At 41.4% G+C, this 12,387-nt stretch overlaps 1 protein-coding gene across 3 annotated transcripts in view; it reads left to right on the forward strand.

Moving 5' to 3' along the window:
• The first annotated feature begins 968 nt into the window (after positions 1–968).
• GOLM2 (golgi membrane protein 2) overlaps positions 969–12,387 on the forward strand; it is a 112,406-nt gene continuing 100,987 nt past the window's right edge. For 2 of the 3 annotated variants that reach the window (XM_047735757.1, XM_047735758.1), the window contains exon 1: positions 969–1,612. In XM_047735757.1, the coding sequence (XP_047591713.1) occupies positions 1,286–1,612 (327 nt within the window). In that variant the 5' untranslated portion in view covers positions 969–1,285. The remainder of the gene's footprint in view (positions 1,613–12,387) is intronic. The other variant, XM_047735759.1, reaches the window with a different exon arrangement.

Below are 12,387 nucleotides of genomic sequence, written 5' to 3' on the forward strand. Positions count from 1 at the left end.
AAAACAGAATGTGGTGGGAGCTTTTTCTGCATCATTATGATTAATGCTGAACATCTAGCAATGGTTAGCCTGGTATAACGCAAAAAGCAATGAAGTTTGAGAACAGTGATCTGCATCCAAGCTGAACTCTGTCTCAAACAAGATATGGGACTTTGGGAAAGTTTCTGGAACACCCTGTGTCTTGGATTCCTCACGTGTAAAACTGTGTTGAGAGGGAACATGAGAGTAGGCATACAAAAATAATTTGTAAAAGAGCTGTTACTTCTAACCCAGAGTGTTTCAGCTGTCAGTAACAGCATTAGTTGCCATTTATTGAGGGCAGGTTCTGGATTTTCTGTTTGGAAGCCTGGCTCAAAGCAAAAGCAGCAGTGAGTTTAAGAAAAGAGCTCACACATTCTTAAGTTCTTCTCTTTCTTGAAAGCCGTAACCTTGGAAACCAGGCAGGCACCACCCCCTTCGGTCATAAATCTTAGTTTCTCTTGATTTTTCTCTGTAATGTTTGGGGCACGCTATTTTATGGTCTTTTTTTGTTTACTCTCCACATCATTAGCACAAACGAGAACATCTCTTTTTACTGAATTTGTACAAAACCTTTCTAGTCGCCCTTTCTGCCCGCGGCTCACCTACCGTTTTCACTACAAAGCGGTCGCAGCCGCAGATGCCTTCGAAGACAAAAACTCTCGCAAGGACCAGGGTAGGGCTGACACTCTCTAAACCCTGGGTCAAAGGAACCGAGAGCGCAAAAACTGAAGGGACTCGAGCTCGTTCCAATAGCAAACACAAAGCGCCAAAATTAACACAACACTGCCCAACAGCGATAACACTCGCGAGATAAGAATGCAAAGGGCGAGAGAAACTCACTATCTCGCGAGAAGAGGGGGCGTCCGCGGAAACTAGGCAATGGCCCCCTAAGCGACCCGGACCCAGCCAATGGGCGGAGCCAGAATTAAATCCGCCCCCTTCCGGCACCTTTCCCCGCCCCCCAACCCTGAGGTGTTGGGCTCCGGGTGCCGGCCTCTGGGTTCTCCTGCTTCCACCCGGCTGGTGCGGGTCGTTTTCACAGCCTAGGGAACGCGCTTTGGCCGAATTTGAGGAGGGGGGGCGGGGAGGGGCCTGAGGCTTGCGGCCCCGCCCCCTTCTCCGGCTCGCCGGCAGGCAGATTGGCCCGCCTCCTCCTTCGGCCGGCCCTAGGGCCGCGTCCCCCGGGCAATTCAGCTTCTGAGGCCTGAGCTTTTGCCCGCAGGTGTCGGCGCCGAGGCCCCAGGGCACAGCCTAGTTCGACCCCATGGTGGGTTTTGGAGCTAACCGGCGGGCCGGCCGCCTGCCCTCCTTCGTGTTGGTGGTGCTGCTGGTGGTGATCGCGGTCCTCGCCTTCAACTACTGGAGTATCTCCTCCCGCCACGTCCTGCTTCAGGAGGAGGTGGCGGAGCTGCAGGGCCAGGTCCAGCGCACCGAGGTGGCCCGTGGGCGCCTGGAGAAGCGCAATTCCGACCTCCTGCTCTTGGTGGACTCGCACAAGAAACAGATCGACCAGAAGGAGGCCGACTACGGCCGCCTCAGCAGCCGGCTGCAGGCCAGGGAGGGCCTGGGGAAAAGATGCGAAGATGACAAGGTAAGGACGAGCCCTCTCCTTTCAACCCCCATAGTTTCAACCCCGGGGTTGGGGGGCGGTTGCTTTTTGCCTTCCAGGATCGCAGCCCTGGAGGCTCCCCTTACCGTCAACAACCCTGTTTCTGCCAGACTTTTCCCGGTTTATCACTGCCACGTTCTCCAGTCTCTATCAGACGAAACTGGCCCTAAGTTCTGGTTCTCTAGAGTGGCCTGTGTGTGGATGCCGCCTTTTCTCCAAGCTCAGCTGATGAGCTGGCAGTAGTAGTCATCTGGCCTATGTGGCAGCCTTAGGTTTACACAGACACCAGTCTGGAGATTGCCAGATTTGGTGTCGGTATTGTTGCCTTATCCTTATTCGTGCATACAGATCAATATTAATTTCTTTAATTAATTAAAGAAAGAAACCTCTAACTCCTGTTCTTACGTATTTTTTAAGCAGTATGACTTTGCTTAAACTGTGTAGGTTGGTATGTTAAGTAGTTGAAGAATCAGATGTTACTACATTTTTTGTATCAAAGGGTTACAGTAAATGGGCTCTGGAGCCACATATGAGCCAGAATTGTGACTTGGACATAGTTAATACAAAATTATGTATTCAATTTGAATTGTTAATGAAATTAGCCAAAAAGGTAGAATCTATAATTATGTTCTGAGCAACAGAATCTCATGTCAGTGTCGTGGTTGTTGAGAGAAATAAAAAATGAAAAATTTTATGCTTAAGTGGCTCTTAGGGTTGGTGTTTTATGTAAATGGAAAGCCATACAAAGTTTAAATTTAAAAAGTTTGAGGTTGGACTGTAACTAGACCTGCTACTGAGTAGTCTTTTTTCTCACTCACCAGCATATTGGAGTTACATTATTAATTTATGACTTATGCAACTTCTGTTGGTACAGCAGAGTTGTGGAAATTTCTGGGTAGGCTAAATAGATGCCTTTTTTCTGGACCCTTCTATGGTAATCTTCACATTTTGTGTGTGTGTTCCTATTGTTACTGTTTTTATTTTGTATGTCAAAATCATTTGTACCAAGTCATTATAAATTGGAGCTCCAGCTTCCTTATTTTCATCTTCCTCCACCTGACTTACTTCATGCAGATTGGGGCCCTCAGGTAACTGCTGCTCTATAACCCTCTTCTTTTGCCCATAACATAGACATCCTCTGAGAGGAGCAACACATCAGCAAATTTATATACATGCTACACACTGAACTATAAAGACTGAAAAATTCTCTAGGGTGGAGTATGCAGAAATCTATGAAATTTTGGAGTATTAAAATAAGGTCATTAGACTTGGCTAGGCATTGCTCTTCAAATTCTCTCCAATCTAAGAGGAAAGATAAGTTTTTTCTAGTCATTATACTCTGTCCATTTCTTCCAACTACTAGTCTGTGATTATGTTTCAGCATGTTTTCCCTTTTACCTTCAACCAGGTACAGGTGTCCCCCATTCCAAATTTTTTTTCATTCTACTATATACTGCCTTTTTCCAACCAACCAATTTCTTTATTTTTTTATGAGTCATTTTCACTTAAGGATGTCTTTTTCTTTCTTTCTTTCTTTCTTTTTTTTTTTTTTTAAGATTTTATACATTTATTTGACAGAGAGAGAGAGCACAAGCTGGGGGAGCAGCAGAGGGAGAGGGAGAAGCAGGCTCCTCACAGCTGGGAGCATTATGCGGGGCTCGATCCCAGACTCCAGGATCACAACCAAGATGAAGAAAGACACTTAACGGACTGGGCCACCCAGACGCCCCACCAATTTCTCTTTTTTTTTTTCCTTTCACTGCTAAACTACAATTATTGGTGGTCTAGAAATGCTTCATCTACTTCTTTTATCATTTCCATCCTAATCTTTTTTTATTATGCTTGCCAGCCTTCTTTCCTCCCCTTTTCTGAAGCTTGTTTTCTTAAAGGTCACAAATGACGGTTTTCCTAATCCAATCCAAAATATTTTTTTATTATCAATCTATTTAATCTCTCAGTAGTCTGGTTCTGTTGACTCTTTTTAGAAACCATCTCCTTTCTTGCTTCTATAATAATGAACTCTCCAGATTGCTTCCTACCTTCTTCACTGTGTTTCTTCCAGCTCCCTAATAATGGACTCTGTTCTTGGGCCTTTGCTTTCTCTGTAGAATAGTGTTTCTCAAAATGGTGTTAAACAGAATACTCTCCTAAGAATTGTTTATAAGTGGTCAGGATTAAAAAGGAAAACTATTTTGGAGGGAAATGTTAAACATTATAAGTAGAATATACTCTTCTTGGAGTTCATAATGCCTGCTACCATATAAAGGCTGTCTTGGTAAATAAGCCTATTTAATTTTGCTTAACCTGATCTCTCAGTTAATTTGATCACAGGTTACTATTTTCATGGCCTACTTGTTAGCATGGTACAGAAGAATCCAGCGAAGCACAGTAGTTGGGGAAATATTACCATAGGTGTCTTAACTACTTTTGTTTAGAAAATTTATGCAGCTGGCTCACGCATCTGAATCTCTCACTTGTATGTCAGTTCCATATTTTGAGCTCCTACTGCAACTTTGTTGGAATGCTTGTGCATGTTTGTTCTTGGGGTTGAGGGGGCTTTGAGCCTCTAATAGGGTAGTTTTGGTCTAGATGAGCTATAGATGAAAAGTTCTCTTTTAGACATGTTTCCTTTATATATATCTGGGGAAGTCTATGGTAGCTTAGAAAACATTTCAAGTTTTGAAGACTGCAATATAGCTTAGAATTGTAACTCAGTTTCTAGCTATGTGATGTTAGGCAACTTATTTAACTACATTGGGTTCATTTCCTCATCTGTAAAATGGGGATCATAATACCTACCTACGTATTGTACAGATCTGAGATCACATATATGGAAATATCAAACTTGACACATTACAAATCAGACTGTAGAAAAAACAAATCCCTAAAGTTTTATTATTTTCTATAACTGATGTAAAAATTGCTCTGGATGGTGACAGTGTTGGGGGAAGAAGTAAATTAGTCAAAGAAAAGTGTCTCATTCATTTTAAAACAGACTTGTTTATTTAATGTAGTCTCCTGAATAGAGGCTCTGCCTTTTAGGATTTTTACCAATAGACACTGGTGGTGGCCTGCTCAGTGTCCACTCATACCCCACTTCATTTTTGCAGACCAGCCCTATTTTATATGATATATATCCTTCCCTTGTGACTCAGGGCTAAGTCCTAATAGACTAAACTGATTATGGTAATTCCATTTTTCTTCCTAGTGATTAATTTAATGAGGGGCTTTTGATGTGGCTGGTGAGTTGTGAGGGGAAGTTTTCCTTGCCCCTTAAAGAATGACATTCTAGGGGCGCCTGGTGGCTCAGTGGGTTAAGCCGCTGCCTTCGGCTCAGGTCATGATCCCAGGTCCTGGGTTCGAGCCCCACATCGGGCTTTCTGCTCAGCAGGGAGCCTGCTTCCTCCTCTCTCTCTGCCTGCCTCTCTGCTTACTTGTGATTTCTCTCTGTCAAATAAATAAATAAAATCTTAAAAAAAAAAAAAAGAATGACATTCTAAAATATTCTTTTTTTTTTTTAAGATTTTATTTATTTATTTGACAGACAGAGATCACAAGTAGGCAGAGAGGCAGGCAGAGAGAGAGGGGAAAGCAGGCTCCCTGCTGAGCAGAGAGCCCTATGCAGGACTCAATCCCAGGACCCTGAGATCATGAGCTGAGCCGAAGACAGTGGCTTAACCCACTGAGCCACCCAGGCGCCCGACATTCTAAAATATTCTTACCCCAAATCTAAAATCCCCAGTCTAATCATGAGAAAGCATCAGACAAATTCATACTGAGTGACATTCTGCAAAATACCTGACAAGTGCTCTTCAAAAGAGTCTCACTTAGGCGCCTGGGTGGCTCAGTTGGTTGAGTGTCTGCCTTCAGGTCAGGTCATGATCCTGGGGGTCCTGAGATGGAGCCCTGCTTCTGGCTCCCTGCTGAGCAGGGAGCCTGTTTCTCCCTCTGCCCCTCACTCAGCTTGTGCTCTCTCCCTCTCAAATAAACAAATAAATAAATAAATAAATAAAATCTTAAAAAAAAAAAAAATCCCCAAACAAAAAAAAAAAGAGTCTCACTTGAAGAGATGGTCTCTTCTTCTGTCAGATGTTTCTTCTGCATATGATACCTGAAATGGAGAGGTCAAGTGTGCCAGGAGAGTTAACCTGAGGAATGGCTGAGGCACTGAAGGTTATAGGGTAGAATATTGTAATAGAATAATTGGCACTTGTTACTTGAGATAAAAAATTTTCCTATGTTTAAGTCAGTCAAATTGAGATTTTTTAAAACTGCATCCTAAGGTGTCCTAGTAACATTCTTATTGTCATGGTAGTCTGAGGTGTAGGTTAAGTTTTATATGTTCCCAGGGCAGTGTGGGCAGTGACCTCAGAATTGCATGTCATTTTGGGGGTCTTCTAGAGTCTTTTTCTTAAGTGTCAACAGTGGTGTTTGGATGCCTGATGAGGCATTTCTTTTATAGTCTTTTGGAGACCACGATCCTATGGAGGCATCACCCCCTATATGCCCACCTCCTTCCAATAGATGTTTCACACCAAAAATCCCTTTGCCCTGCTGAGTTGCTTTAGTTAGTATGCATGTGTAGGGGGTGTTGGCAAGGCAATTCTTGCTCAGGCTTTTTCTTTTCTTTTTTTAAATAAACTTTTAGAGGCGCCTGGCTGGTTCAGTCGGTTGAGCAGCCTACTCTTGGTTTCAACCGCGGTCATGAACTCTGGGCCTCTCAGAGTGATGGGGTGGGACCCCCTCCTCAGGCTTCATGCTTAGTAGAGGTCTGTTTCCCCTCTGCCTCTGCCCTTCTCTCCACTCACCACACACTCTCTCTCTGTCTCTGTCTGGAATAAATAAACAAAACTTTAAAGAAATTAAATAGGGCACCTAGGTGGCTCAGTTGGTTAAGCGTCTGCCTTCGGCTTAGGTCACGATCCTGGAGTCCTAGGATGGAGCCTGGCATCTGGCTCCTTGCTAGGCAGGGAGTCTGCTGCTCCCTCCGCCACTCCCTCTGCTCGTGCTCTGTCTCCCAAATAAATAAATAAAATCTTTAAAAAATAAAAAAATTAAATAAACTTTTATTTTATAATAATTATAGATATACGAAATTACTGCAAAGATAGTGCAGAAAGGGCACCTGGGTGGCTCAGTGGGTTAAGCCTCTGCCTTTAGCTCAGGTCATGATCTCAGGGTCCTGGGATCAGCCCCACATCGGGCTCTCTGCTCAGTGAGAAGCCTGCTTCCCCCTCCTAGCCTGCCTCTCTGCCTACTTGTGATCTTTCTCTCTATTAAATAAATAAATAAAATCTTGAAAAAAAAAAGATAGTACAGAGAGTTTCCATATACCCCACACCTGGTTTCATTATTAACATCTTACATTAGTATGGTACATTTGTCATAATTAATGAACCCCTGTTGATACATTGTTATTAACTAAAATCCATACTTTATTCCAGTTTCCTCATTTTTTCCCTAATGTCCTTTATCTGTTCTAGGATCCCATCCAGAGTACCACTTTACATTTAGCCTCATGTCTCCGTAGGCTCCTTTTGGTCGTGACAGTTTTTCAGGCTTTGTTTTTGATGACCTTGGCGGTTTTGAGGAGTACTGGTTAGATATCCCTCAGTTGGGTTTTGTCTGATGCTCTTCTAAGGATAAGAATAGGATTATGGTTTTTATGGTTTTTGGGAAGAAGACCACAGAGGTAAAGTGTCATTTTTATCACATCATATTAGTAGTACATCTCTCAAAATGACTTCTCACTGTTGATGTTAACCTTGATCACCTGGCTTGAAGTAGTGTTTGTCCTCTTTCTCTACCGTAAAGTGACTCTTTTTTCCCTCTTTTTCCACACTGTACTCTTCGGAAGGAAGTTACTATGTGCAGCCCACACTTAAAATGAATGGGAGTTATACCCTTACCTCCTTAAGGTCAAAGTATCTGTATAAATTATTTGAAAACCTTCTGCATGGACCTTTGTCTCTTTTTCCTTAATTAATTAATTAATTAAGTCATTTATTTGTATTAGTATGGACTCATGGATATTTATTTTATACTTCAGGTTATAATCCAATGTCACTTTATTTTTTTGCTCAAATTGTTCCAATTTTGACCATTGGGAGCTCTTTGAGTTGTTTCCTGCATCCCTTTGACATAATACCCATTGCTGTGACATGCCCCTTCCTTACTTTCTGGCAATAAAAGATGCTCCAGGTTTACCTTGTAGATTTCCTGCCCCAGTCCTCGAATCAGCAATTTCTCCAAGACTTGGTTTCTTTCATTGAAAAATGGTATTAGAGACGAAGATCTAGGTGCTAGGTGTGCTACTGTCAGGGTAGCTTTGGGAGTCCAGAAATCCCAGCTCCAAAGGAATTGGAAAGGTGATATTGGACATCTTCCAACTTATTGTACTGTCCTGCCATTTTCAATCTGTTACCTCTGTTATCTGGGCTGTTAGAACACAGAAATAACTTAAGGGAGCATAAGTTGTCTGGGAAAGTAAGAAGCAAGGCCCACTTCTGTGGGATTCTCCCATATTTATCTTATTTTTTGCCATCCTCTAAAGGAGTTTCCCCAGAGGGTTCTTTTAGTTTGCTAGGACTCCCATGCAAAATACTGCAGATTGGATGGCTGAAAACAACAGAAATTTTATGTTCTCACAGTTCTGGAGACTAGAAATCCAAGGTTGAAGTACAGCAGATTTGTTCCTTCTGGAGCCTCTCTCCTTGGTTTGCAGATGGCTGCCCTCTTGCAATTTTGTTATCACATGGTTGTGGTCCTCCCTCCCTGCCTGACCTGCTTTGCACACAAATCCTTAGCGTCTCTTCCTTTTCTTATAAGAACACGAGTCATAATGGATGAGGGCCCAACGCTAATGGCCTCATTTTAACTTAATCACCTCTTTAAAGACCTTATTTCCAAATAGGTTACATTCTGAGGTACTGGGGTTTGAGACTTCAATATGTGGATTTTAGGGGGAACACAGTTCAACCCATCAGAAGGGGAATCTATGATATGCACAATACCTTTCCTTCCTCTTTGCGTCAGACAGGACTATCCTTTTGTTTCCCGCGTGTAGGGTATTTCTCTTCTCTGACCTTGAATTCTTCCTCTGTATATCTTATATTAAAGCTGTGTGGTCCACATGAGCCAAGTCAGGTTCTTGCAAATTAAAAGGAGCTGTTAGAATGTACCCCCCCAAATTGTTCCGTTATTACAAATGCAAAAAAAAAAAAAAAGTCAGTTTTGAGGTTTGGAGCTGAACAATAAATAATCTGTTTTGCCTTTAACAACCAGAGTCTTCTCTGAGGTAGTATATACCTGTGGTTAAATAGGGAAGAAATTATGTGCCAGAAAGGAGGATGGGAAGCATATTACCATTTTTCCCAAAAAATATGCTCAGAGTGTGTGTGTGTGTGTGTGCACACGCATGTGCGCATAAAACCTTGGCACACAGTAGATATTTATTGCTGTATACTCAAATCCTGGTGCTGCCATTTAATTATGTGTGTAACTTTGGGTAAGTGATTTTTCTCTGCCTCACTTTCCTCATCTGTAAAATGAGGATAATAATAGTTATCTTTTTCTTATAAAGTTTAAATGAATAAATTTATTAACGTGTTCAGAATAATGCATACCATATATTAAGAAAGAAAGAGAGAGAAAGAAAGATAGAAAGATCAACAGATAGATAAATTGGTTCATTAAGTGTTATACTAGCTATTATTCCACAGCTACATCCTGTCTTCTTTCCAGGATGTAGAGAGTTCCTGCCTAGAACTGGTCCCACCTCCAGCCTACCTGCCTCACCCATTGCCCTTGGTTGTTAGACTTTTTTTTTCCCTCCCCTGTTTCCTGGTCCATTTTTAATTAGGCTTCATTGACTCCTCCCATATTTTTCTTAGCTGACTGCCCTGGAGCCTGCCAGTTCCTCTGTGATTTGAGGATCAACCTTCTACAGTTCTTGTAATATGCTGCACATGATAATTCCTGCCTTGGCCTCTGCCTCATCAGTCATAATCTGGCCAAGTTCTAGCTGTAATTTAATTGCTACCTCAAATTATTCATAAACCATACAAAATTCATACCTCCTCTCCAAACTGTATCACTTTCATATTTTCTTGGCCATGCAACTATTATTAAGACTGAGGTTAGAAATTTTGGTGTCGGGGCACCTGGGTGGCTCAGTGGGTTAAAGCCTCTGCCTTCGGCTCAGGTCATGATCCCAGGGTCCTGGGATCGAGCCCCGCATCAGGCTCTCTGCTCAGTGGGGAGCCTGCTTCCCCTCTCTATCTGCCTGCTCTCTATCAAATAAATAAATAAATAAATAAATAAATAAATATTTGGTGTCATCTTTGATACCTAGCATCTGGTATTCAGTGATTTAACATACAGAGGTATTCCTTGATCAGATTGAGTTAAAAAACATCTTCCTGGTTGCAGAATAGAGAATTGACTGGAAAGGAAATAGCTAGTCTCCTTGCCCAGGTCTATATTTCTTTCAGTCGATTCCTACCCTTAAAGCAAATCTGATCTTCCTCAAAACTTACATTCAGAGTGGCTATTTCACTGCATTAATTCTGATGTCTAACTTTTAAGGTCTTCCCATGGAGTGGCTTCAGTGGCCTTTGGCTCCCATGATCTCCTGAATCAAACTGTGATCTAGACATGTTATTTTGTTTCCTTTTGTTTCCACCTGCCTCTCTGTGTCATGTTAATTACTGTTTTTGTACTTTTGTTCCTGGTGTTTGACTCTTAGTGTCTTACCTCGGTTCTGTGTACATATTTTATCCATCTTTTACCCATCTTTAAAAAAAATTTTTTTTTTAAGATTTTATTTATTTGACAGAGGTGAGAGAGAGAACGTGAGCAGGGGGAGCAGCAGAGGCAGAGGGAGAAGGAGGCTCCTGGCTGAGCAGAAAGCCTGAGGTGGGGCTTACTACCAGGATCCTGGGATCATGACCCGAGCTGAAGGCAGTCTCTTAACCAATTGAGCCAGCCAGGCTCCCCTTTACCTACTTTTTTTTTTTTTTTTCTATGTCCAGGACTTCTGCCCCAGAGCATGCTTTTCCTTCCTTATATATTATTTACACTTACTACATGAACCACACTAATTTTTTTTTGTTTTTCATTTTTCACTAGTAGCTTCTTATATGTTAATGTTGTCTTCTCAAAAAAAGTTTCAGTTCCATGAGGAAGGACCATATTGTAAATCTCTCCTGTGAGTTCTTAACAGTCCTTAGTGCTGATACAAAGTGTTATGGGTTACTGGATTAGTGTGGACCCTGATCCACTCACTGTCTTGTATCCTTTTAAGAGGACATTTGGACATGGTTACACAAAGACACACAGGAAAGAAGAGCATGAGACAGTGGAGGCCTTGACTGGAGTGATGCATCTACATGCCAGGGGATGACAGGGATTGCTGGCAACCACTTAGAAGCTAAGAGGCAAGGAAGGGTCTTGCCCTAGAGCCTTCAGAGAGAGAGCATGGCCCTCCTAATTTTGAACTTCTAGCCTCCAGAACTGTGAGAGAATAAATTTCATTTGTTTTAAGTTTTAGGTGGCACTGAGTTTGTGGCACTTCGTTACAACAGCCCTAGGAAAAGACTAATACAAGATTCAATAAAAACTCCAGTAGGCTTTTTTATTATTGAAACTGACAAACTGATTCAAAAAAGTATCTGGAAATGCAAATAACCTAGAATAGCCAAAGCAATTTACAAAAAAAAAAAAAAAGCTGTAATGGAGAAAAGAGAGAAAAGTCTATTCTACCAAAAATATTGAAACAATTCAACATACTGAAATAATTTCAATATTTTTTATTTTTAACTGCCACCTTACAGTATGTGCAAAATTAACTTGGGGCTCCTGGATGGCTCTGTCAGTTAAGCGTCTACCTTTGGCTCAGGTCATGATCCCAGGGTCATGGAATGGAGCCCCGCCTCGGGCTCCCTGCTTAGTGAGGGGTCTGCTTCTTCATCTCCCTCTGCTGCTCCCCCTGCTTGTGCTATCTCTTTCTTTCTATTAAGTAAATACATAAAATCTTTAAACAATAACAACAGAATTAACTTGAAATAAATTACAAACCTAAGTGTAAAAGATGAAACAATCTTCTAGAAGATAACACAAGGGAAAATATTTGCAATTTAGGATATGAATGGATTTCTGAGGACACAAAAAGCATAAGCCATAAAGAAAAATATTGATAAATTAGACTTTCAAAATGAAAAACTCAAAAAACACTACTTTTTAAAAGAGAGTGAGACACAGATTGGGAGAAATATTCATGGTACAGAATATATAAAAGCTTCCTAAAACTCAATAATAAGAAGATAACCCATCGGGAAAATGGGTAAAGAGGATTGGGAGGTACGGGCTCCCAGTTATGGAATGAGTAAGTCACAGAGATAATATTACAGCATAAGGAGTATAGTTAGTGGTAGTGCAATACGATTGTTTGGTGACAGATCTGAGCTATACCTGTGTTGAATAGTGTAATATATAGAGTTGTCCCATCATTATGTTGTGTACCTGAAACTAATGTAACATTTTGTGTCAACTATATTTTAATGAAAATAAATAAATAAGACAATCTAATTTTAAAAAATGAGCCAAGGATTTGAAAAGACACTTCATCAAAGAAGACTGATGAATGGCAAATAAGCACATGAAAAGATGCTCAATATCATAAGTCATCAAGTAAATGCAGATTAAAACTGCAATGGGGCACTGGTACAGAGCCATTAAAATGACTTTCATAAAAAGAC

Source organism: Lutra lutra, chromosome 7, assembly GCF_902655055.1.
Source record: "Lutra lutra chromosome 7, mLutLut1.2, whole genome shotgun sequence".
NCBI classification, from domain to species: domain Eukaryota; kingdom Metazoa; phylum Chordata; class Mammalia; order Carnivora; family Mustelidae; genus Lutra; species Lutra lutra.